Source organism: Castanea sativa, chromosome 6 (genome assembly GCF_040712315.1).
Source record: "Castanea sativa cultivar Marrone di Chiusa Pesio chromosome 6, ASM4071231v1".
NCBI classification, from domain to species: domain Eukaryota; kingdom Viridiplantae; phylum Streptophyta; class Magnoliopsida; order Fagales; family Fagaceae; genus Castanea; species Castanea sativa.
In genome coordinates this window covers 39,557,798-39,585,449 of record NC_134018.1, presented here as the reverse complement: position 1 = coordinate 39,585,449, position 27,652 = coordinate 39,557,798, and the positions used below count along the sequence as shown (strand labels likewise).

Sequence of the window (27,652 nt, the reverse complement as noted above, 5' to 3'; positions counted from 1 at the left end):
AATCAACACTTGTATCCAAACTTGAGAAATATCATTAGAAACCATCCTCGGACACAATCCGAGGACGATTTCTCAGTCTTACTCTTTGCAAACGATTCTTTGTTCTGTTCTATTGGGCCCAAAGCCCGTTCTTTTTGTAATTGTCTAAACCATCCTTGAAATCTAAATTACAAGCCCATCCTCTACAAATTCATTGTAAAGAAAGGTCTTTCAAGCCCATTTTTCTCCCAGTCGTAGTTTGGGAACTTGAATTGTGTCCTTACAATATATATATATATATGAGAAATAATGCAAGATAAGAAGAACCTAAATTCAAGAAGCAAATTACCAGAAAGTTTTTGTCAATATTTATAAACAAAATCGTACGTTTAAAATTACACTGAAGACTGTCCGAATCAATGTGCCTAAATGGAAAGTCCAATAAGAAATTCTTTCATCATCTCCATATATATATATATTGGGCAAACTTTGCCATAGCATGTAGAGCTAATTGGTTTGCGCATGCTTGAAAGTTGAAAGGGAGGTCCCAAAACAACCTCATAATTATATTCCACTCACAAGTCACAAGACTCTCAAAAATTGGTCCCGTTCTCCGCATTATCTACAGTTGCCTTATGCACCACACTAGAGTCCCCTTCAACAAATCAAATAAATAATAATAATAACAATAATAGAGTCACCTTCAAGTATCAAAAGTGTAAAGCCGAAGTGTGGAATATATATATACACACACACATAAAGGGATGGATGCACAATATATATTAAGTTAAAACAGGGTAAAAGTAGTTAAGTAAAAATAAAAGTAAAGTTAAAAGCAATTTGAGATTTTAACAAAACATAGCTTTGATAATAGGATAAAACACTTACAGGATAATAGTAGTTATAAAGTTACAATGCTTGAAAGAGATAGTAGTCATAGAGTTTGAAGTAAGAAAGGAAAGGTAGGAAGCAAAGATGAATTTTAACACAAGGGACATCCCCCTTTATAGGAAAATAAAAATACTATTTAAGCAGTGAATAGTGAATAGAAAACAGTAAAATTGATTTTTTTTACTATTCATCGTAGGTCAACAGGAGTCTCCTCGTGTGCTTTTTGGAGGGAATTTATTCTTCGTGGGGAGCAGTTAGAGTAGAAACTCATACTTTCAACAGGAAATCAAAACACCTTTAACTTTTGTAGGGAATCTAAAGCTTTGGTGCAAATTTAGCTGGAGTATTATTTAAGCAGTTTTGGCTACTTGTGCCAACAGTGCTAATTTTCCCCTAAATCTGGTGTGGAATCTTCATCATGGCCAAATAAATCCTGGTTGTAAGGGTAATAGAGATTATCCTTTGCAACAGAGGCCTCAGAGGATGCTTGAGAGTTTTCTTCTTTTGAGGTAGCATTTTGAGCCTCTTGTTCCTCCTTCCACTTTTGTTTGAGGAGGGCATAAAGAGCATCCTTGCTAAGATCATCAAGAGGATACTTTTTCTTCTTGGCCTTGGCAGAGGATTTAGCAAATGAAGTAGTAGGTGCATTTGCTGTGAGCTGAGGGACAGCTAGTTGCACTAGAGATTGGGCTTTAGGATAGGAAACTTCATTAGCAGTTGGGAATTCTCTGGTAACATTGTCAATAACATTTTGGGTGTGGGAAAACTTATCCCACCACTCAACTTACCAATGGCGAGTAAGAACATCACCTTCTTTAACATATTGTCATTTCAAAATCCAGGGGACCTTGTATTTTTTTAACAAAATGGAGAGAAGCTGGAAACTTGGCGCCATGAGAATCAACTTTTAAAACATTTGAGAAATACTTGAAGGAACCTATCAGTGGTTCTGGAAATATTTCAGTAATAGGACCAAATTGGGTCCACCAACGGCTAAACCAAAGAGGCAAATGAGCATTGAAATTTTTATGAAAATTAACAAACCAAGAATGGGTCATATTGTCATCTTGGTGAAACATGAATCTGAACCAAGCAATGATGTAATCATGATAGGAATAAGGAATAGGAGAATTTGGTAACATCTTGGTGGCGGCAGGGCTGGAGCGCCACTGTTCTTCAGAAATAATATCAAGCAGTACAACACTGTGGTAAATAATTTTTGAAGCATTGGCTTTATCAGTTATGGCTCTAATAAGGATTGATTTTTCAAATTGCAGGATATCAGAGTAATATCTTAAATTTTTCTCAACATGCTCAAGAATCTAGTGGACATTTCGAGGAAAGTAACTTTTAGCAAGTTTTAGGGGATTAGTAATAGAAGCTCTATTGGGTTCAATAGAAAACAAGTGTTGGCAGTATTGTTTTGGAACATACTGAGAAGCATTGGAGTTTCTGGGAAAAGCAGCCTTAACATGTTGGTTAACAAGGGTTAGAGCATAAGGGTCATAAGATGATGCTAGAACGGAGGAGTAGTTTGGTTTGGGAATGGTCCCTAAAGGGGTAAAACGGTTAGCAATATCTAGGGAGGAGGTAGGTTCTATTTTAACAAGTTGTTTGACAGTTTCTGTAGCAGGGTGTTTGTCTTTCGATCTCTTACTTGCCATTGTGGCACTGCAGAAATTCACGAGTAAGAAAATTAGGGATAGCATTTTATGATCCTTTAATATATTCAATATCGAAATCAAAAACACTTAAAATAGCTTGCCATCTAGCAAAAATATGTTTTGAAGCAATATTTTAAACATCTTTTTCTATAATATATTTAGCACTTTTGCAATCAATTCGTAGAAGAAACTTTTGGTTTAATAAATCACTTTGAAATTTCTAAAAACATAGTACTACAAATAAAATCTCATTTTTAATAGTACTGTAATTTATTTATGCATTATTCTAGACTCCAGAATAGAAACGAACAATTTGTTCAGATGAGTCTGGTGAAACACCTTGTTTCAAAATATCTCCATAGCCAATTTCAGAAGCATCAATTTCAACAATTTTGAAGGCATTGACATTAGGAATACCTAAATAAGGCAAAGTTTTAACATGAGACTTGATTTGTTTAACAAGGGAAGTATGAACTTTTGACCAAGGTGGGGGGATTACTTTGTAACCGATCAAAAAGGGGTTCACATTGTTTCCTCAAATCCTTATGGAAATTAGCAATATAATTTAGTGACCCAAGAAATCTTTGGGGCTGAGTTTTATCAATAATAACATCAAAATTTATTAGCAAACTGAATGGCTCTATCAATAGGACGAATTTGTCCTTCAGAAATGTCATAACCAAGAAAACGTACTTTTGCTTGAAAGAGTTTGATTTTCTTAGCAGAGACAATAAGACCATTTCGTTTGATGGTTTCAAGAAACGAATACAAATGTTTCTAGTGCTTATTAATGGAGTTAGAATAAACAAGGACCTCATCAATGTAAACAATGGTGAAGTGATTGAAAGAATTGAAGATATCATTCATAATATTTTGGAACTCACTAGGGGCATTCTTGAGACCAAAAGGCATAACATTTCACTCATAATGTCCAAAAGGAGTGGTAAAAGCAGTTTTATACTTATCATTCACACTAATCTAGACTCGCGAGAATCCAGATTTCATATCAAATTTGAAGAATACAACCGCATCACTTAGCCTATAAACAAGGTCATTCTTATTGGGGATAGGATACCTAATCCATTCAAAGACCTTATTCAAGGGCTTGTAATTGATAACTAAGCGAGGAGTTCCTTTCTCAATTTCAGCATTTTTTTGAACATAGAAAGCGGCACAAGACCAAGGGGATTTGCTATTCCTAATTAGCTTTTTCTCAAGTAAATCATGAATTTCCTTTTTATAGAATTCAATAGTTTCAATGTTCATTTGGATGGGACGAGCTTTAGTAGGAATGTTTTTCTCATTAAAATCTTTAACATAAGACAGGTTAACAATGTGCCTTTTCCTATGCCAAAGAGCATTGGGAATATCAAAACAAACATCATTGACCAAGATTTTTTGAAAATTATCAATCTTGGATTGAAGCAATTTATCAGAAAGTTTTTCATATCTAACTTCCTTCTTAAGAAAGTTTAGATGCTTGGTCTTAGCATGAATCAAATTTAAAGCATTATCAGTATCAATTTCAAATTTTGAAGCAAATTTAAATTTAACTTTGACTTTTTGCCCAAAAGTGTCAGTAGTTATCCCATCATGTTCCGTAAGGAAGGGGTATAAGGCATTTACAAAGGGAAGTCCAAGAATCACTTTATCAGTCATGTTTTTAACAAGCACAAAAGGAATCTTAAAACAAACATTTTCATGGCAAACATGAGCATTGTTTAATTCATATCTAAATTTCATTTGAGTACCATTAACAAAGAACAGTTTTTCAGTGGATTTTTCATAATACTTGGAAGGAATCATTCCTTCATGAATGCAATTCATATCAGCACCAGAATCTATCAGCACCAAAATCAATCATAGCAATAATAGTAAATTCATATTCATAGCAAACAAAAATTTTAACTTTTGAAAACCATTTTGGGGGAAGCAGCTTGTTAACAAGGTTAAGCCTGTTTTCAATAGAAGCATTACTAGAATATATATGATGAATCTCACTAATTAAAGAGTGTAGTTCCAAAATTGCATATTCATACCGTAATGTTTTCAGTTGAAGGGCCTAAGTCATATAGTTTCAAACTTTCATCAAATTCCCTAACCCTAGATTAGAGATCTAAGGGATCACATGGAAGCCAATTATCAAACCAAAAGAAGATGTTAGTACTTAGTACCATCTCCTGCATTCTATATAGGTCCTTCCCAATAGGTTTCAGGCTTTCGGCCATAAGTGATTGTTTTTCAAGAGTGTAAACTATTATTAGATTTATTTATTAATGAAAAAAGAGTACCGTAATGTAATATTCTTCACTTTTATATTTATGATGAATCTCACTAATTAAATTCAAGATTAAATTTATCATAAATGTGAGATAAAAGAGCACTAGATTACCATAATTTGAAGTATTTAATAATTTTCTATAAAAAGGCACATTTGGGAAATGGTTTCTTACTAGAACCCAAGAAACCGAATTGCTTATAGGCGGAACTACATGATATTCGGCCTAAAGTTCAAAAAAATCTATGGATGGAACTAGGCCTCTTAAGCCACTAGTCCAATTGCTAAGCAGGTCAAAGCGGGCCCATAATTTTGGCCCCAACCTATGTACGAATGACATAGGCCTAGCCTAGGTCACAATCATTTCCTTTGCCCAAGGCCCCAAGCATTTTAGCAGGCTCATCTAAATGCCCCTGATTGCTTTTCTTTTATTATTATTTTTTTATAAAAAGACCTATCTAAATGCTTATAATTCATTTCTCCCTTGTTCCGAACTGTTTGCCCTGCTTAGAAAATTTAACTATTTAAGAAAATATCATTAAATACTTCTCAAAAAAAGAAAAAAGAGAAAAAATTATAAAATGTCTTATTTCTTTAAAAATAGTAAGTTAAAGGTTTCATAAATTACCATTAAATAAATTTATCTAAAATTCAAAAAACTATGGATATAAAAATATAAATAAAAATCCTTTAAGCAATTTTTAAAGTTATTGTCAATTACAAACTCTATTATTGTACTACTCTTACAATTACAAACTTGTAAATTACAATTTATCTTCAAATTTAAATTATCTAGCCGCCAAGCTTAATTCAAATTCAAATTTTATCTTCAATCTAAAATAAAGCAAGTTTAAGTCGAAATTCAAATCAATGTAATAGGGGCAGTGGCTGCTTATACAGGAGAAAACACTCCATAAAAAAAGGCGGAATGAAAATCCGGGGTTTACAGAGCAAAGGATTAATGTATCACAAATTTCCTCATAGTGTTCAGTTATGTACTAATATGCATGTTAATCAGTTGAGCTCAGCCATTAGACAATTTAAAAGCTTGTTTGAGGCCTAACAGATAAGAAGATTTAAGGGAATTAAACCATTATGAATACAATTAGAATCATGCCACATTTTTTCTTTCTTTCTTTTTTAGCCCATGCCACCAATTTTTATTTATTTATTATTATTTTTTTTATACAAGATAAAATTTCTACTCTAGCCTAATCTAAGTGTATATGTGTTTGAAACTCCCTCCTGGAGACTTGAACCCCGACCTTTGCCCCCCACATCTTACAAGCATTTATACTTACATGCCACCAATTTTTAAAATAACTAAAAATGGGAAATCTTTATAATAAAAGCGGCAATGCCGCTACAGTGCTTTTGCACTGTGCAGCACTGTAGCTGCAATAGTGTTTTGATTTAGTGATTTTTTTTTTCTTCAAGTAATCGGTTTGTGTAATGCGCGCATAGTGCCTCGGCACTGTGCATCCAGTGCAAAACACTATGCAATACTGTAGTTGCAATAGTGTTTTGGTTTTTTAAGTAATCGTTTGTGTTTGTGTTTTTCTTTTAAATATTGATGTAAGCTGACATTTATATTGTTATACTGACATAATAAATTTCATAATATTTTCACAATTATTGACATGTAAATTTCTTACAATTCGAAATAAAATAATAAAATAAAATATGAGATTTTTTTTCTCTTCAGTAATCGGTTTGTGTTTTTTTTTTCTTTTAAATATTGATGTAAGCTAGCATTTATATTGTTATACTGACACAAAAATTTCACAATTATTGACGTGTCAATTTCTTACAAGTCAAAATAAAATAATAAAATATGAGACTATAGCCAACCAAAAACTGAAAATAAATATTTTAAAAAAATGTTACAACACTTATTGTTATCACAATACACTATAGCACTGTAGCTACAACAGTACTTTGGTTTAGTTAGTCTATTTTTTTTTAGTAATTGGTTTGTGTTTTTTTTTTCTTTTAAATATTGATGTAAGTTGACATTTATATAGTTATACTAACACAACAAATTTCACAATATTTTCACAATTATTAACGTGTCAATTTCTTAAAAGTCAAAATAAAATAATAAATTATGAGACTGTAGCCAACCACAACCGAAAATAAATGTTTTAAAAAAATGTTACAACACTTATCGTAATCACAATATTTTCACAATTGTTGAGATCTCAGTTTCTTATAGATTAAATAAATAAAAAAATGCTAAGTCCACAACATTTTAACATTAATTTCTAAAGTGCCTAAAGTTTTTTTTTCCCAGTAATCGGTTTGTGTTTTTTTATTTAAATATTTATATAAATTGGCATATATATTGTTATATTGACACAACAAATTTCACAATTATTGAGGTACCAATTTCTTACAAGTCAAAATAAAAAAATAAAATATGAGATTGTGACCACAATTGAAAATAAATATTTTGAGAAAATGTTACAACACTTATTTTTATCACAATATTTTTACAATTGTTGAGATCTCAATTTCTTATATATCAAATAAAAAAAAATGCTAAATCCACAACATTTTAATATTAATTTCACAACGAATCATATGTGAGATATTATTGATGGATAGCACTGGAGCTATAGTGCTTTTGGTTTATTCAACTGACACGGTAGCTACAGTGCCTAAAGTTTTTTTATTTTTATTTTTATTGTGTTTTTTTTTCTTTGAAATATTTATGTAAGCTGGCATATATATTATTATACTGACATAACAAATTTCATAATTATTGATGTGTCAATTTCTTATAAGTCAAAATAAAATAATAAAATATGAGACTGTGACTAACCACAACTAAAAATAATTTTTTTGAGAAAATGTTACAACACTTATTGTAAGTGCACAATTGCACCTGGACCTAAAGACAATTACGGGCTCAGGCCCAATGAGCCTTAAACAATAAAATTTATAGAGTGTGGGCTTGAAACCTAGGTTAGAGGTACTGAGAACTTGATAACAAGCTAAAAGTTACAAACACTTGCAAATAACAAATGATAATTGCAAATAGACCTCCTTGGACGTAAGCCAAGGACTACTTCTGTATTATTTCTCTTTCTCTCTTAGAAGTTACAATTCTTAATTTCTTTCTATGTTACCGACCGCCCTTTAATGTGAGGTCACTTCCCCAATTAATCGGTTATTGTCCGCTTTGGGGAGCCAGTTCCTCACGGTTTTGTCCTCGTCCCCGAGTGCAGGCAGGATTTTCACCTCGACCAAGGGCTGGCCTTGTAATCGCAGGCTTGACACCAAGTCCCACATCGGTTAGAGAACCCTCCCACTCATGGTTTATAAGCTTCTGGAGCGACCATGTGTTGTAGTGGTACACTCATGGTCGCTCCAGAAGCTTATAAACCATGAGTGGGAGGGTTCTCTAACCGATGTGAGACTTGGTGTCAAGCCTGCGATTACAAGGCCAGCCTTTGGTCGAGGTGAAAATCCTGCCTGCACTCGGGGACGAGGACAAAACCGTGAGGGACTGGCTCCCCAAAGCGGACAATAACCGATTAATTGGGGAAGTGACCTCACACTTATTATTATCACAATATTTTTACAATTGTTGAGATCCCAGTTTTTTATAGATCAAATAAAAAAAATGCTAAGTTCACAACATTTTAATATTAATTTCTATCGTGCCTAAAGTTTTTATTTTCCCAGTAATCAATTTGTGTTTTTATTTTCTTTTAAATATTTATGTAAGCTAGCATATATATTGTTATACCGATACATTAAATTTCACAATATTTTTTACAAATATTGAAGTATCAATTTTTTACAAGTTGAAATAAAATAATAAAATATGAGACTGTGATCAACCACAACTAAAAATAAATGTTTTGAGAATAACAGTAACAATGTTATCAGTTTAAAACTAATAATAACTTGTCATTTAGAATTTGTTCTAAAAATGTTATGAATATAACATATCTCTCAAATAAAATAAAAAAAATATCTATTTAGATCCTAAAAATGAAGCTATTGCGAAAATATTGTGATATTTTGTTGTGTTCTTAGACTTTTTTTTTTAATATAGTCAAATTGGGTGAGCCAAAATTTACGGTTTCATACACAAAATATGTATTAATTTTCTCCCCACTGGGGCAACACGTGCCTTGCACGTGCAGCCAACACTAGTCAATAGAAAATACATAAATAATGGCCATTTGAAATGAAAAATAGAATATTTCTTTCGAATAAAAGAACTCAGCATATTTAGGGATGTGGGGTTCTAACTAATTTTTTTTTGTTTTGAATTTTGATAATTTTTTATCCAAAAGACTAGTTCAAAATGAAACTATATACATTTCCTTTAAAATTAGTTTTAACTTTGATTATTTTAAATATATATTGCCTCAAAAATCAAGTTTATAAAATTTTGGTGTTATCTCTTTGATAGTCCTACCAAATCTATTTTTAGATTTGAAATTTGAAATGAATGTTAACTAAACTTATGATATGATAGACAAACTTGAAATGAAATAAATTAATTTAAAACCCATTATCAACAGGTTTTAACCACTTGCAACTCACCCCTTTACCAGGCTGAGATGATGGGGTCCGAATCAATCAAAAGGCTCATTAATTAATTTGAGTTAATTCTTAAATATGTAAGAACGGAATTAAAGTGGAAGAAAAACGAAATTAAGATAGATATGTTTGCAAAGTAAATGAACTCAAGAAAAAACTTTCACTAATAGAACTTAAATTAATAACTGGAAGCAAGTCTTGAATACGTTTTCCATTACTCTCTCTCTCTCTCTCTCTCTCTCTCTCTCTCTCTATATATATATATATATATATATATATATAGATATAGATATGCTGGGCACTCAAGAATCATAGCCATCTCCATTGTAAAACATTACATTTTCACTTGGAGAACATATTGAGTGGTTGAAGACAATGGCCTTAATGGACCAAAAGCAATTCATATCATCTCTTTTCCTCGTACTGGTATGGGTTTTCCAAGTGGTTATGTCCACCAATCTTGACGATCCAAATATGTCTAAGAGATTTGAACAATGGATATCAAAATATGGGAAAGTTTATCAAGATGCTGGAGATAAAGAATCCAAATTTGGGATATTCCGAGACAATGCTTATATGGTTGATTATATCAATGGTGCAAACCGACCATACAAATTAGCCCTTAATAAATTTGCTGACCAACTCAGCTGGGAGTTTCGGCAGAATAGGTATTCAATACTAGATAGGCGTGTTATGGATTATCAACAAAGGATAGAAAATCTTGTACCCTCTCTTAGGTATGAAAATATGACTACACTCCCTGCTAGCGTGGATTGGAGAAAGAATGGAGTTGTCACGCCTGTCTTGTATGACACCGGCAACCAGTGTGGTAAGACAATAAGATATGACAAATTAAATTTTACTTTCTTTCTTTTCTTTTTTGTTTTTTTTTGTTTTTTTTGTTTTTTTTTTTAATTTTCTAAGTTGGCATGTTGTGATTTAAATACAATAAAAGTGTTTTTTGTGTCATTTTTATTTGGTACCAATTTCCTTGTATCTTTAATTCTTTATGCTTAATTTCTATGTATTTTGTGGGTTTTATTGTAAGTGGGTAGGGCGTATCGATGATGAAGAGCATCTAGATCTACCAACTTGCGAGATAACTTGCTAGACCAAGCAACCCACAAGTGATGCATATGGCCTGCTCAGGGGGGATTCAAAATTCTATTGAGAGCAACTCACAAGACAACTTGCAAGACAGGTTGTCCCGAGAGTGGCTTGGTACTAAAATGAAATTAGTTAGTTGGATAACCTAATGTACCTTTCCCATACCCACTACATATACATCATATTCCCATAACTATTTAGTAGTGAGGAAACTCGTATTGTAGAGTTAGAGAAATACGTAAACCCTAGAGCTAAATCATTCTTATTCTTTTTACATTCTCCCTTTCACCATAACCATATCCTATGAGAGAAGATTTGATCCTTCACCTTACTGTTGTGAGTATTGTTTGGACCCTTGGGAACCATTGGAGTTTGCCCAATTTCAACAAGTAAGGCTTGAAGGTGCAATCTAGCTTGTGTGCAACTTAGGATTGAAGGGTATTTGTGTATATATTCTTGTATTTCAACTCATTCACTAGTCAATCATTTCTAGCTTGGAGGGCTGCAGAGGTTTTTATGTCAAGTTCTTCAATTTCTCTCTTTGATAATACATCATGTGTAATCTTGGATTTTCTCTATGATAACACATCGTGCTTAGCTAATTTGTTAATCACATAAATTCCTCATTAATTGTGATTAGCTTAAAATGGATTAAGCCATAATCAAAAATTGGGGGTCTAAATTAGCACCTAATTAACTAGGGCTTGCACTTTCTAAAAGCAATGTTAATGAATGGTGGTTCTATGAAAGTGATTTTACACAAATCACATTTTGCCACATTAACAACAGCAACAAAGCCTTAGTTCCAAAATTTTTGAGTTGGCTATGAATTCTCAAACAAATTAGTTAGGGTTAGCCACTTATATACTTTTTCTCTATTTTATTCTATTTAAAATCATACTCTCTACCACATTCAAAAATTAAAAAAAAAAAAAAATTTTGAGATTTGTTGTCATTGTTGCATTGGAGAACAATGTATATTTACTCCCTTATTGTAACTATCTCATAATCTTGTCTTTAACTTTGGTTGCTTTTGTATATGAAAAACACCCAGTAAGTTCCTGGGCTTTCGCAGCCGCGGCAGCTATAGAGGGGATCCACCAGATATCTACAGGCAAACTGATCTCCCTGTCAGTACAGGAACTTATGGATTGTGCAGCTTTTGTAGCCGAGGATGGTATTAAAAACGTTGGATGTGATTATCGATTGCTAGAAGATGCCTACAATTACACTTCAACAAGGGGCCTAAGCATATAGGAAAACTACCCTTATGTGGGAATCAGTGAAAGTTGTCACAAACAAGATGCGTCAAATTATGCAGTTAAGATTAAGGGGTTTGAGTACCCTGCGCCTAGTGAGACATCACTGATGAAAGCTGTTGCAAACCAACCTGTTGGTGCTACCATTCGTACTGGAGGCGATTTCCGATTCTATTCCGGTGGTGTTTATGCAGGAGCTTGTGGTGATTTGCGCGATGATGCTCATTATGTTACAATAGTTGGTTATGGTACCAGTGATGATGGTTTAGATTATTGGCTTATTAAGAATTCGTGGGGTATTGATTGGGGTGAGGATGGATACATGAGATTCTTGCGAGGTATGGATGATAAGGAAGGTCTTTGTCTCATTGCCAAAGAAGCCTCTTACCCTATTGTCTAAATGTTATTTTTATAATAATTGTGAGTTATGGATTTAATTTCTTCAATATGCATGTCACCGTCTCCCTGCATGCTTTCTTGATCAATAAGGGGAGTGTTGTGAAGAAATGTCTCTTAAATTTTATGTATAAAAATCATGAATTATTTGTAATTTTGTAGCAATAAATTAAATTTGGGGGGGCTTTAACTTTATACATAATAATGTGTTCCATTATAAAGGATTGCCAAGTTATATGTATACAACCACCAAGTGAGTTGAGCTGGATGGTACTTAAGGCATGAGAGAACATGAGATCCGATATTTATATAGTATTTTTTATGTAGTTCCAAAAAAAAAAAAAAGTTATACACACGGTAGCTAGATTTTTTTTTTTTTTTTTTTTGGGGTTTTGGGTTCGTTAGTAAAATTATGTATATGTGTATATACATATACAAGAATCCATACTTGAATCTAAAACAATGTAAAGCCAGTTACATTGGGTAGAAAACCATTATTAGGATTAATGCAGCATAAAAAAATGGAAACAATAATAACCGTTATGTTGAGACAAATTCATTACTAAATTATATAAATATGTGAAAATAGTCCAATTAATATATTAAATTATATAAAAAGTTGGATTTTTTTAATAAAAAATTCATGTATCACATATAAAATATTAAGTAACAATACATTTTACTTTTGCATCTAGCCCCAAAATGTGTTGAGTTTGCCTTAGACTAGTCTTATTTTTGGGAACTGTGAATATTGAGTGAGGTTTGGAATGAATATTCTTGAAGTTAAATTGAGGTATTTAATAGAAATGACACAATTTATAATTTATAATTTACAAATTTTTTAAAAATTTATTTTATATTTAAAATACTTTACGTATATGAAAAGTATTTATAACAATGTGGCCATATTTTGAATGAAATACATTTAATCTGCCAATATTATAGTTAATTTTTCATGATTTTGGTATGATCATAGTGATATTAGTACAAAAAAATCAACTCATTCGAGGCTAAAGTTGTTAAAAAAAAAAATTGATGGTTTAGCAAAGAAGTGTTTAATTATGAGTATTATTGTTAGAATATTAGAAGGAAAATAATAACATTTTATAAACGGATTTACTTTAAATTGTCTCCTTAGACCATTAAATATGTTGAGCCAACTCTGCTTGTATGACTCTAACAACCATTGTGGTAAGAAAATAAGACATGAGAAACGGTAAATTTCACTTTTTTCCTAATTGCTTAGTTGGTAGATTGTGATTAAATGTAGCTTTAATGGTGAACTTTTGAAAGAAATGTTGGGCGAATTCCAGTTTGTCACATTAAGTCTTAACAACAACAACTACAAAAAAACCTTAATCGTAAAATTTTGAGATTAGCTATACACACACACACACACATACACTATCAATAACAAGATTTCCTATGAACAAGGTTATTCTTATTAGGGACAGGATACCTAATCCATATTAAGACCTTCTTCAGGAGCTTGTAATTGATAACCAACTGAGGAGTTCCTCTCTCAATTTCAACATTATTTTTAACATAGAAAGTGGCACAAGACCAAGGGGACTTGCTATTCCGAATCAGCTTTTTCTCAAGCAAATCATGAATTTCCTTTTTTATAGAATTCAACAGTTTCAGCATTCATTTGGATGGGACGAGCTTTACTAGGAATGTTGATGAGAATCAACAAGCATTCAAGGATCCATTGTATGTTCTAGTTAGGCCTATTATAAGAGCAAGATCCAAGAAGATCAAAGAAGCACTTAATGGGCTGATTCAAGAAATTTGGGCTGATTCTAACGCAGGACATTTCAAGCTTGGCCTAAAGGAAGATGAAGGCATAATAAATTTAATCCAAGCTATTGAGGATTGATTTGGCTTAATTGGGATTGATTTATGGCGTGGATTAATGGCGGATTGACTTTCCAGCTCTATATCAATTAATAAAGATTTTTTTCCTATTCTGGAGCTGCTATTTTAAACCAAATCTACCTGAATTTAGGGTTTTTATTATTTAGAACGTTTTTTTAGCTATTTTCCTATTTTAGATCTGCTAATTTCAAACCAAATCAACTTTTATTTAGGGTTTTATTATTTAGTACGTTTTTTTATATTTTCTATTTTTCAGTCATGTCTTATAAATAGCATGCGCTCATTGTAATTAAGGATGGATTGAAAAAAATCAGAAAAAGTGAGGCTTTACTCTTCTTTTGGTTCTTCGTGAACTGTGAACTTATCAGAGATTCTTCCTTGTGGCGTTCAAACTTTATACCTTCAGTTCGTGATTCATTATAATCATTGGGTCAAGGTGTTACATTTATACCTTTGGTTTGCATTTCGATTATAAATGTTGGATCATGGTTTCTATAAATAAATAAAAAAATCTGAATTTTAGCTTTCTTGGGCAAGTATTCTAATATTGTTTGTTGGGTCTCAAAGCGTGTCGATTGAGGTTCGCATAAAATGTTTTTCTCATTAAAATCTTTAACATAAGGCAGGTTAACAATGTGCCTTTTCCTATGCCAAAAAGCATTGGGAATATCATAACAAACATCATTGACCAAGATTTTTGAAAATTAGCAATCTTGGATTGTAGCAATTTATCAGAAAGTTGCTCAGGAATCTTTTTATATCTAACTTCCTGCTTAAGAAAATTTAGATGCTTGGTCTTAGCATAGATCTGATTTAAAGCATTATCAGTATCAATTTCAAATTTTGAAGCAAATTTAAATTTAACTTTTTGCCCAAAAGGGTCAGTAGTTATCCCATCATGTTCCATAAAGAAGGGGTATAAGGCATTTATAAAAGGAAGTCCAAGAATCACTTTATCAATCATGTTTAATCATGTTTATAACAAGCACAGAGGGAATCTTAAAACAAACATTTTCATGGCAAATATGAGCATTATTTAATTCATATCTAATTTTCATTTGAGTACCATTAACAAAGAATAGTTTTTCAGTGGATTTTTCATAATGCTTGGAAGGAATCATTCCTGCTTGAATGCAATTCATATCAGCACCAGAATCAAACATAGCAATAACAGTAAATTCATATTCATGGCAAACAATAATTTTAACTTTTGAAAACCATTTTGAGGGAAGCAGCTTGTTAACAAGGTTAAGCCTGTTATTAGTAGAAGCATTACCAGAAAGAGGAGCCTGTTGTCTGGAATCATCATCATTTCCTTGCTCATTTAGTTCACTATCAGTTTGTGGGTTATCAAGTTGTTTATCAATTTTTTCGAATTCATTTTTTAGCTCAATGATTTCTTCTTTAATAATATCAATTTCATGTTGGAGCTCATTAATAGTTAATTCTTTGGACTTCTTTTTATTAAATCTTATCCAAAGTTTCATCAAGACTTATATTTGATTTTGGTATTTTATCATTTTCATCTTTTATTAGGGTTTTCTTGAGTTTTTCAAGATATTCTTCTTTTAGCTTAAGGTTATCAATTTGACTTATCAAATTTATTAACAGGTTTTCTTGTTCTTCACTTTTGGTTAGACCATTAATAGCTTTATTGGTTTTGGAGAGAACATTAATAGTATTGCAACAAAAAATCTCTGTAGCCAATTTTAATGTTAGGTGAATCAGAGGTTTCAGTAGATTGGTAATCAAAATCAGATGATGAAGAAAAGTCTTCTTGATCTTCATCATTAATGTTTAACATATTAAGTTTATTCTTCAAATTACCAGGTTTTTGGTGACAGTCTTTACTAAAGTGACCAAATTTGTCACAATTAAAGGATTTTCCTTTACCAAGTTTCCGTTTATCATAATTTCTTGAAGTGTGTTTCTTTTTAGCATAAAAATCATTAGGTTTAATAAAACTCGTGTTGTATTTCTTGTGTTTTTTATGGTTATAGTCTTTATGAATTTTATCATGTTTCTTTTTCCCTTTTTGCCTAGAAGGGGCCATAGGGAGTAAACCATATTGTTCATAGAAATTACCCATTTCATATTTAGCTTTTCTGCTATTTTTTAACTGTTGTTTTAGCATTTTTTTGATTATTACACATGTTAATACAAAGTTTTTTAATAGTGCTAAAAATATCACCATAAGTCAGACTATCATAATCAATAGCATCATTTTTTCCAATAATTCTTGTTTTACCTTATGAGCAAAGAGAGGAGGCAGTCCAGCAATAAACTTCTCTCTCCAATAAGTCTTTAAGTAGTCTTTCTGAAACATGACTCTGGAAATAAAAACGTCTTGGTACCAGCTGTAATCAGACATAGTAGGACATTTTAAAATTTTTAAATAATCACTAATTCAAGAAGAAATATTGGAAGGAGTACCAACAAAGTGTTTGATAATAGTGTAGATTAAGGTATTGACGCCATTGGGAATACCTCGACCAATACCTTCATCAAAGATAGGTAAATCTTCGTCATATTTTTTAACAGCCTTTTTAATAGATTCTCTAGATTCTTTTGTGAGATATTTTTCCCACCATCCTCGAAGAGCGCAAGAAAAACCAGTCGTAAGCAAATCAACAATTTCAGCATGGTCAAGATCATGGTTATTCATGTAAGCAGTGACAACCATAGACATATGACCCATTTTATTAATAATTTCCTATTCAGATAAACCATCAATATTCCATTTATAAAGTTTATCAGCAGAAACAGAAAACTGGGTTTGAAAAATTATTTCTTCAAACTACATATCAAGAGGAGTGGGTTTGGAATACTAGTTTTTTGTAAAAGACATGGGAGGAGTATGTGTGGAATATATATATATATATATATATATATATATATATATATATATATATATAGAGAGAGAGAGAGAGAGAGAGAGAGAGAGAGTTGGGTTCAAATTATACTTGGTGTAACTCTAAGCAATATTACATTACCCAATAACTTGTTATTGAATTAATATTTTGAAAATCCAACTATTAAATTAAATGTTCTATATGTTCTTAACACGCATGCTAGTTTTCATATCAATCGGATGCTATTTACTATTTGATTCATAAATTCATCTTTTATGCATTATTTTAAACTATAAAAATTTAAATTTTAACAATTGATTGATGACATGATTATTAATCTCTGATTACCTTGAAATTTTGCAAGCATGAAGAATATATGAAGATAATGTATTCTAACGGTAGATTTTTCAATATTTGCATCTAATTAAAAAATTTTGAGTGATGTAACTGTAAGTGCACAATTGCACCTGGACCCAAAGACAATTACGGGCTCAGGCCCAATGAGCCTTAAACAATAAAATTTGTAGAGTGTGGGCTTGAAACCTAGGTTAGAGGTACTGAGAACTTGATAACAGGCTAAAAGTTACAAACACTTGTAAATAACAAATGATAATTGCAAATAGACCTCCTCGGACGTAAGCCGAGGACTACTTCTGTATTATTTCTCTTTCTCTCTTAGAAGTTACAATTCTTAATTTCTTTCTTTGTTACCGACCGCCCCCTTTCTCTGGCGTTCATCCCCCTTAAATACTTCTTTTTCTGATGCTTTATCCACGTGTTGCTCCAACCTCCTCCCCCCTAGATATTTCTTTTCTTAGTACCTTTGAATAGTGACCAGAAGTTTCAGTTCTACTGTTCAGGGGTCACTTCCCCATTAATGCGGCCAGGGAGGTAGGTGCAGAGTCTTTAATGTGGTGGTGACAGCCTTTTCTTTTAGTATTTTTCTAACATCGGTGTACCTCGAAGATTCAGGGTTTCCCCCTTTAACCATTAGTCTTTCCAGAGCTGTGTCTTGTCCTTCATAATGAAGCTTTGAGTTCTCTTGGATTTGTCCGAGGAGAAGCTAGCCCTCGGCTGTATCCTCAGACTCTCGGCGTATGAGCCAATTCGCAGAGTTAACAAATTCTTAACTCTGGAGCAGGTTGGCCCTCCATGCTACAGTCCAAAGGCCCATATGCCCACTTGGGTCCTTTTACTCCCCACAATAGCCCCTCAAAACTCTATTTTTCATCATCCGAGGAGAAAAATAGGGTTTTGATCCAACGAGGACTTACCTCACACGTTTTGTAAATAATTGCACGTGTGGAGACCATTTCGCGTTCCAGAAGATGCCACTTGGCGGTTTTATTTTCAAAAACGCGCGCATTTATTACCGTAAGTTACGCCTTGTCCCCCACTTTCAACGGTGAGATGAGCATCCAACGGTCCTTGTTACTCCATGAAAATTTGAGCGGGACAAATGTAATTTCGAGGCCGCTTCCTGCACGTCGTGACGCTTCGGGAACCTGCGCCTTCATTTATTTCTTCAGAGGCTAATCCCATCAAAACATCAGTAATCACCTTTTGTCTGCACAAATCCGTGGAAATTTGCACAACTTCAAATTTGTAAGTGATTATTCCTTTTCCTTAACCCATTCTCCTCGAATCCTGTCCTCGGCTCCCCTTCTAACCGTTTTCCCTCTTAGAACTTAGTCTTTCGTTCCTTTCTGATGAGAAAGTTTATGTGTCTAGTTGATACCGCCGCTGGGATGGAAGGTTTTAGAGCTAAGTATAACATCCCCAGCGACGTAGGTTTAAAATACTGTTCGACAGAAGCCGTGGCCGGTTCTAGGAAAACCAGAGAGGTCATTATCCCAATGGTCGCCTTCGTAGAAGGTGGAATGACCCTCCCAATGAAACCCGTAACCAGGGAATACCTCCGCAACCACCGGTTGTGTCCTGATCAGTGCGCTCCCAACATTTTTAGAGTCTTAGGTAGTGTCGACGCTCTAAACGAGCAGATGGGTCTCAACCTTACCTGGCACGACGTTGTTTTCATGTACGAGTACCATAAACTTAAAAATATAGGTTATTACATCAAATCCCATTCTAGCGTAGTTAGGTTAATCTCCTGTTTACCCAAGTCTAATAAAGGCATGAAGGATGACTACCTCATCGTCTCAGGCAACTGGCACGACGGCCCCCACTGCCCAGTTGAGTGGGGAGATCCAAGTGCGACACCTTAGGATTTAACTTCCCACCCTATAACTCCCTTTATCATCTAGGAATGTGCATTTGCATTTACTTGAGCATCTAACTTTAATTTATTACATGTTCTACGAATCTGACCATGTTTGTTTATTTGGATGTCTTTCTTTGCAGATAAGCAACTCGTACGCCCACGTTTAAGCCATTGCAACGTTGCCGATTTGAATCGAGTGCTACGCTCCGAGGTGTTCGTCAGCGAAGACTTACAAGTGAGGGCAGTTTATCTGATTCTAGGGTACAACCCTATCTCCTCGGACTTCCAGGAGATCGAGAACGCAATAATTGCGGGTGACCGGAGGCGAAGAAGGATTCATGTAGCCAGGCCGCACTTTTTGACCGACCACGACATCCCTGACGCCCCTCACACCGTATTGTACACACAGCCCATAGCGGCAGTCCCCCTCGTTGTGCACTCTCAGGCAATTGCTATCCCAGAGGAGCGAGTGTCTTCTTCGAACACGTTGGACGAGGAGATAGAACAGTTTCAGTTCGAGGACTCCCCACGACCTCGCGGAAACCTGTTCATTGTTCTTTCTGACGAGGAAGAAGAAGTAGCCGAGGCCTCTGGGATCGAAGGTCTAGTGATAGCACGTCTAGAAGACAGCTCCATTGAGGAAGACATGGATGAGCTTAAGGGCCTCATGACCGCGAGAGGCGCGAGAGTGGCCAAAAAGGGAACGAGGGGGTCCCTAGTTCCCCCTGCCTTGCCACCACCCCCTCCTCCAGTCGAGCCCAAACCTCCCACCGACGATCTTAAGAAGAAAAGAAAGGTGGACGCCGAGGGGGTTGGTGGCGAGAAGCCAAAGAAGCTGAAACAGAAACCACCGCCGGCCCAGCAGCAGAAGCTGGACAAGGGTAAAGGGCGCGCTCGCTCAGTTGAAAGTGGGGAGATCAGAGACGTGGCCGAGGTGCGCCGAGCACCAGCTACCTGGTCTCCTGACTTGAGACTGGACGGCTCACTAGTTCCCTGCCACTCCAGCATTAAGGCAGTCCAACAAGGCCACGCCCACCATCTGACAGAGGTGTTGGAGCGTCCTCTTCTGCTGCCCAAGGACATGGAAACCTTGGAGAAGATGGGTCAGCCTCAGCTATTCCTTTCATTAAAAAGGGGTTTAGCTCTGGTAAGTTTCACCTCGCACTCGTACTTTATATTTATTCTAACCACTTTACCATCTTTAACCTCCTAACACTTTTGCAGTCCATCCAAGAAGTTTTCGCAGCCGAGAAGTTCGTGGAGGATTCTCGGAAGCGCGCTGGGATGGAGCAAGAGCTAAGGCAAGAGGCAGAAAGGTCCCTAAGCCAGGCCCTAGCAAAGAATGGGAAGATCACATCAAGGCTGGCCGATTTAAAAAGAGAGAGGGATGGTGTTGAAGCCAGCTTGAAGACGATGGAGAGCCAAGTGGAGGGGCAGCGTAGGCTTCTCTGCCAAAAGGATGACGAGCTCGCCCAAGTCCAACAGGCACGCTCTGACTTGGAAAAGGAGCTTACGCGGGCGAAGGAGGAGGCTCACGCCCACAAGCACGCACTGGAGGCCGCGAAGAAGGCTAGCTATCAAGAGGGGGTGACTAGAACACAAGAACAGCTGACAGAAGCTTTTGCGGCTTTGTGCCGAGAGTACTGTCAGCAGGTCTGGGGAAAGGCCATGAATGCAGCAGGGGTTCCTCAAGCTTCCGAGCTGAGGAAGCCCGAGAACATTTGGCTTCCCCTAGACATACAAGAAATTGAAGACCCTCCTGTTGCTGCCTCTCCTACCCTTCCTCCTGTGGTGCAAGAACTTATTCCTGATCCTACAGAACCTGAAGGTTCCCATAAAGAGAAGGACGAGTATGGTGGTGCCGAGAAGGAGCAGATTCAAAACGTGGAGCCCCTCATTCCTTCAACAGACAAAGGGAAACAAGCCTTGTCCACCTTTGACCTGGAATTGAAGAGCACTGAGGCTGGCAGCAGCTCCCTCCAAGACCCTCCTTCCCTAGTTTAGGGCCTAGTATAGGAACTTTCTGTACTCCCCTTTTTTGTATATAATTAATGAAGAACATTTTTATTCAACTTTCGTTCATGTTGTCTTTGTTTTACCTTATTCTTTTTGTGCTTGCCATAAAAGTTTTCACTAACAAATAGTTAAAGGGAAAATAGAATAAATAAGTCTAACTCCACCATACAAACAACTATGACTTCAAAACAGCCACATAACTTAGTTTAGATATTAAACAATGTCATAGTTAGACAAATCACATGATGGTTAAACCTTTGTAATCTGACGTATTGCTTTCAGTAGGATGTAAGGTCCGAAGACCATTCCTTACAAAAATTTGTTTAACACTTAAAGATGTGGAACGTGAGATCCAAATTAATGAATGGTAAGATACTGATTTCCACAAAACGGGTGATAAGAATAAGAACAGTGACAAGATATTAAGAATAGTAACTTCAAATGTTAATTTCCCCTAAGTAGGAGGTTCGAGGACCCGACATAACTAAGGTTCTGTTTAACAAATGACAAGATATCAATTTCCACCAGGTTTGTGGTCCGAGGACTACACTTAACCAAGTTTCTGTTTGATTCTTAAGAATAGTAACTTCAAATGTTAATTTCCCCAAAGTAGGAGGTCCGAGGACCCAGCATAACTAAGGTTCTGTTTAACAAATGACAAGATATCAATTTCCACCAGGTTTGTGGTCCGAGGACTACACTTAACCAAGTTTCTGTTTGATTCTTAAGAATAGTAACTTCAAATGTTAATTTCCCCAAAGTAGGAGGTCCGAGGACCCGGCATAACTAAGGTTCTGTTTAACAAATGACAAGATATCAATTTCCACCAGGTTTGTGGTCCGAGGACTACACTTAACCAAGTTTCTATTTGATTCTTAAGAATAGTAACTTCAAATGTTAATTTCTCCAAAGTAGGAGGTCCGAAGACCCAGCATAACTAAGGTTCTGTTTAACAAATGACAAGATATCAATTTCCACCAGGTTTGTGGTCCGAGGACCATACTTAACCAAGTTTCTGTTTAACACTTACGAATTGTAACTTCAAATGTTAATTTTCCCAAAGTAGGAGGTCTGAGGACCCGGCATAACTAAGGTTCTGTTTAACAAATGATAATATATCAATTTCCACAAGGTTTGTGGTCCGAGGACCATACTTAACCAAGTTTCTGTTTGACACTTAATAATAGTAACTTCAAATGTTAATTTTCCCAAAGTAGGAGGTCCGAGGACCCGGCATAACTAAGGTTCTGTTTAACAAATGATAAGATATCAATTTCCACCAGGTTTGTGGTCCGAGGACCATACTTAACCAAGTTTCTGTTTGACACTTACGAATTGTAACTTCAAATGTTAATTTTCCCAAAGTAGGAGGTCCGAGGACCCGGCATAACTAAGGTTCTGTTTAACAAATGACAAGATATCAATTTCCACAAGGTTTGTGGTCCGAGGACCATACTTAACCAAGTTTCTGTTTGACACTTAATAATAATAACTGTAAGCCCCTGAAGTATTTATAATTTGAACTTCTAACTAACAAAAGCACATTTTATTAATAATAATACCTTCGAAGGTTATTTACATTCCATGGGCGTGGTACAATTCTTTTATCTAGGTCGGCTAGCCGATATGACCCTACGCCCGCTACGGAAACAATGCGATAGGGGCCTTCCCAGTTTGGTCCTAACTTATCCCAAGCTGGGTTCTTAGAAGTGCCCACAAATTTTCTTAGTACAAGATCCCCAGGTGCGAGTGGCCTTAGCTTCACGTGGGCGTCATATCCCCGTTTAAGCTTCTGTTGATAATAAGCCATTTGGACCATAGCTGCCTCGCGTCGTTCCTCAAGTAAATCAAGGCCTTTCTCCAGGAGGCCATCGTTATTCTCTGGGCTAAAAGAACTCGTCTTCAGGGTGGGAAAACCAGATTCCAGAGGTATCACCGCCTCGGCTCCATAAGTCATAGAGAATGGCGTTTCTCCCGTGGACCTGCGCGGTGTAGTCCGATACGTCCACAGAACATGTGGGAGCTCTTCTACCCATCTGCCCTTCGCATCGTCCAACCTTTTCTTCAGCCCATTGACTATGACCTTGTTAACGGCCTCGGCTTGCCCATTTCCCTGAGGATAAGCTGGGGTGGAGTATCTATTTATGATGCCCATATCACCACAATATTTTCTAAAAGCCTTGCTGTCGAATTGAACGCCATTGTCTGAGATAAGTGTGTGTGGTATACCGAATCTAGTGACGATGTTTTTCCAGAAAAACTTCTTGGAATCAACATCTCTGATATTTGCTAAGGGCTCGGCCTCAACCCATTTAGTGAAATAGTCTGTCCCCACGAGAAGCCATCTTTTGTTTCCTGCAGCCCTCGAAAATGGCCCCACTATGTCCAATCCCCATTGTGCAAAAGGCCAAGGACTGGAGAGAGGGTTGAGAGCCCCTCCAGGTTGATGAATATTAGGGGCGAACCTCTGGCATTGATCACACTTTCGAGCATAGTCCTGAGCCTCCCTCTGCATATTGGGCCACCAATAACCCTGAGTCAGAGCTCTGTGAGCTAAGGACCTTCCCCCGGTGTGGCTCCCATAAATCCCTTCATGCAGTTCTTCCAGAAGTGCCTCCGTTGATTCAGGATGCACACACAACAAGTATGGTCCAGAGAAGGACCGTTTATACAGTTTCTAGTCCTCGGACAACCAGAAACGTGGCGCCTTTCGACGTATCTTATCTGCTTCAGATTTTTCCTCAGGAAGGATGTCATTCTTAAGAAAAGATATAACCGGGTCAATCCAACTAGGTCCAGGCCTTAACTGCGCTAACAATGGTAAGAGTTGGCTCTAGCAAATCCTCCACGAGGATAATCCTGGGCAAACCCTGAGCCGAGGACGTCGCTAACGTAGCCAAAGATTCTGCATGGGTGTTTCCACTCCTAGAAATGTGAGCTAAGACGAAGGAGTCAAATTCAGCTTGCTAACGCTTGACCTGGGCCAAATATTCCTGCATTCTGGGGTCTCTAGCCTCTATGGTCCCCATGACTTGGCCGACCACTAACTGAGAGTCTGAGAACACATGGATTTCCTTTCCACCCATCCTACGTACCATCTTCATGCCCACCAAGACTGCTTCATACTCGGCCTCATTACTAGTAGCCGAGAACGCCAATCTCAAAGATTTTTCAAAGACAATCCCCTCAGGGGACATTAGGACAAGTCCAACACCAGACCTTCTCTGTTTAGCTGCCCCATCCACATACACTTTCCAAGTCGGAGGTACTGCAGCTATGATCACACCAACTAATTTTTTATCCATGCGCACCTCTTTCAGAGTTTCTTCTAGCAATGGTTCAGTAAACTCTGCCACCAAGTCAACGAGGACCTGTCCCTTCACCGAGGTGCGAGGCCTGTATTTAACGTCAAAAGCTCCTAAAATGGTTCCCCACTTTGCCACCCTACCAAAGTAATCGGTGCTGCGTAACACCGCCTTGAGAGGCAATTGGGTCAGAACCACCACAGTGTGAGACTGGAAATAATGAGGAAGCTTGCGCGTGGCATGAACTATGGCCAGAAGTGCTTTCTCCAAGAGTAGATAGCGCATCTCGACCTCATTCAAAGACTTACTAACGTAATAGACCGGTCTTTGCACCCCGCTTTCATTCCTTATAAGGACCAGGCTGACCGCATGGACAGCACGCGCGAATAAGCAAACAAGACCTCGTCCGCCTCGGGGCGAGACAAAATGGGTGGCTGAGAAAGATATTGCTTAAGCTGTTGGAAAGCTAACACGCAGTCCTCGGTCCATTGAAACCCTTTCCACTTATTCAACAATTGGAAGAAAGGACGGCATCGGTCAGCTGACCGAGAGATAAACCTATTCAATGCAGCAATCATTCCGGTCAATTTCTGGATCTCTTTTGGGTTTCGAGGCGGCTGCAAATCCTGAATAGCCTTGATCTGTGCTGGGTTCACCTTTATGCCTCTGTGAGTAATCATATACCCCAGGAACTTTTCAGATCCCACGCCAAAAGAGCACTTTGAGGCGTTAAGGCGCAACTTGTACTTTCTTAGCACTTGGAAGGTGTCGGCCAGATCTTTGACGTGTGAAGGTATTGTTTTGCTCTTCACCACCATATCATCTACATACACCTCAATGGTCTGCCCTAGTTGCTGTTCAAACATTCTAGTCATCATTCTTTGGTAGGTAGCCCCAGCATTCTTCAATCCAAATGGCATGACCTTATAGTGGTAGTTCCCTGTTAGAGTAATGAAAGCAGTCTTCTCCTGATCATCCAATGCTAATGGAATCTGATGGTAACCCTGGAAGGCATCCAAAAAACTCATTCGAGGATGTCCGACAGTGGCATCCACCAGTTGATCAATACGCGGCATCGGGAACGAATCCTTGGGGCAGGCCTTGTTCAAATCTGTGAAGTCCACACATACTCTCCACGTTCCATTCTTCTTTTTAACCACAACCGTATGTGCCAACCATTCGGGGTAGAAAATTTCTTTAATAGCCCCAGCCCTCTTGAGTTTGAGCACCTTTTCCTTCATAGCCTCGGAATGTTCTTTGGAAGAACGCCGAGGTGGCTGCCTTCTCGGAACAATGGCAGGGTTGATGTTTAAACGATGACAAATGAAGCTCGGATCTACGCCTGAAGCCTCATAAGGGTCCCACGCAAAAACATCAATATTGTCCTTCAGAAATTCCAACAACTCCATCTTTTCCTGGTGTGGCAAACGTATGCCAACTTGGAAGAACCTCTCTGGGTCATCTGCTATCAAAAACTTCTCTAACTCCTCACAAACAGCCTCCTCTCCTGTCACCGCTCCAGGTACATCCGGAGCTGTTAATTGCTATGACTCTTGGATGGGCAAAGCTGATGACTCGGCTTCTGTCTGATGAAGCACTGCGGCCGATATGCATTGCCTGGCCACCGATTGGCTGCCGAGGATTTCCTCAACATATTCCCCAGAAAGGAACTTAACTTTAACATGTAAGGTAGAGGGGACGGCTCCCAGAGCGTGTAGCCATGGCCTAGCGAGGATGGCTGTATATGGGGAGTACACGTCGACCACAATGAAATTTACCTCAACTGTTTCTGAGCCGGATTGAACGGGCAAACGAATCTGTCCCTTCGGAACAACGGCTCTTCCTTCGAAGCTTATGAGTGGCGAGTCATAAGGAGTGAGATCTTCTAGCTTCAACCTTAGCCCTTAAAATAAATCAGGGTACATGATATCTGCACCGCTGCCCTGATCAATCATCACTCTCTTCACATCATAACTCCCTATCCTAAAAGTAACTACAAGAGCATCGTCATGGGGTTGGATAGTACCAACCTTATCCTCCTCCGAATCCCAAGACGGGTAAAGTCACCTTTAACCTCTTCGGCCTGCAGCCTGCCTCCTCGGCCTGAGAATGGGAAACCGCCATCACCCTAGTGGGACCTGAGCCAGTCCTGCCAGGTGCAGCGAAAATAACGTTAATTGTTCCCAATGCCGGCCGAGATGGATTATTCTTCTGATTGTTCGAGCCAGATTGGCTACCCTGTCCACTAGGTTGACACAAGTGCTGCTTTAGTTTTCCTTTACTGACCAGTTGCTCCAAGTGGTTCCAAAGGGTTCGACAGTTCTCGGTAGTGTGGCCCACGTCCTGATGGTACTGAGAAAAGAGGTTCTGATTCCTCTTCGCAGGGTCTCCTGCCATCTTACTAGGCCACCTGAAGAAGGGCTCCTTACAAACTTTCTCCAGTAATTGGTGCACTGGTTCTCGGAACACAGTGTTCACGGCCTGAGCTGCTGCCGAGCCGGATTGACCACTATAATCTCTCCTCGGCTTATTGTTGTGGTACCTATCCGACCTGAAATCCCTTCTCTCCTGCGGGATAACCTTCCCCTTACCCTTTCCTTGCTGCTGGTCTTCCTCCACTCTCTTGTACTCGTCAATACGGTCCATGAGGTGACGTACGCTGCGGACGGGCTTTTTAGTCAAAGACTTTCTCAAGTCATGATCAGTAGGAAGACCTACCTTAAAAGTATTGAGCGCCACTTCATCAAAGTCACCATCTATTTCATTAAACATTTCCCAGTACCGGTCAGAATATGCTTTCAACGTCTCCCATTCCCTCATGGTCATGGATAGCAGCGAGTCCAATGGCCGAGGTACTTTGCTACACGTAATGAACCGCGAAGCAAATGTTCTAGTGAGCTCCCCAAACGAACCTATAGACCCCGATTTAAGGCCGTTGAACCACCTCATAGCAACAGGTCCCAAGCTAGAGGGGAAAACTTTACACATCAGGGTCTCGTTGTGAGAGTGCACCGCCATCCTCTGGTTAAAGTGACTCACGTGTTCCACCGGATCAGTCCGGCCATTGTAGATGGTAAAGGTGGGCTGGGTAAACCTCCTGGGAAGCCTCCCTTTCTCAATCCTCCGTGAAAACGGAGATTTGGAGAGTTGATGCAACGCCCGACTCATAGCATCGTTCCCTAAGCCCCTAGAAGGAAGCTTCTTGCGTCTGCGAGATGGCTGGTCGTCCTCCTCACCAGAGGACAT

The 27,652-nt window shown here is 37.3% G+C and overlaps 1 protein-coding gene across 1 annotated transcript; it reads left to right on the top strand.

Annotated features, from left to right (window-relative positions):
• The first annotated feature begins 9,747 nt into the window (after positions 1–9,747).
• LOC142639931 (senescence-specific cysteine protease SAG12-like) lies at positions 9,748–12,138 on the top strand. The gene is made up of 2 exons (XM_075814056.1): positions 9,748–10,201; positions 11,801–12,138. The coding sequence occupies exons 1-2, from the start codon at positions 9,748–9,750 to the stop codon at positions 12,136–12,138; spliced, it is 792 nt and encodes a 263-aa protein (XP_075670171.1).
• The last annotated feature ends 15,514 nt before the right edge of the window (positions 12,139–27,652 follow it).

Excerpts from the sequence above, each read along its gene's own strand:
- LOC142639931 (XM_075814056.1), top strand. The coding sequence starts at position 9,748 with ATGGCCTTAATGGACCAAAAGCAATTCATATCATCTCTTTTCCTCGTA. Across the intron at positions 10,202-11,800 it reads TGACACCGGCAACCAGTGTG|TTAAGATTAAGGGGTTTGAG; the intron begins GTAAGACAATAA and ends CAAATTATGCAG.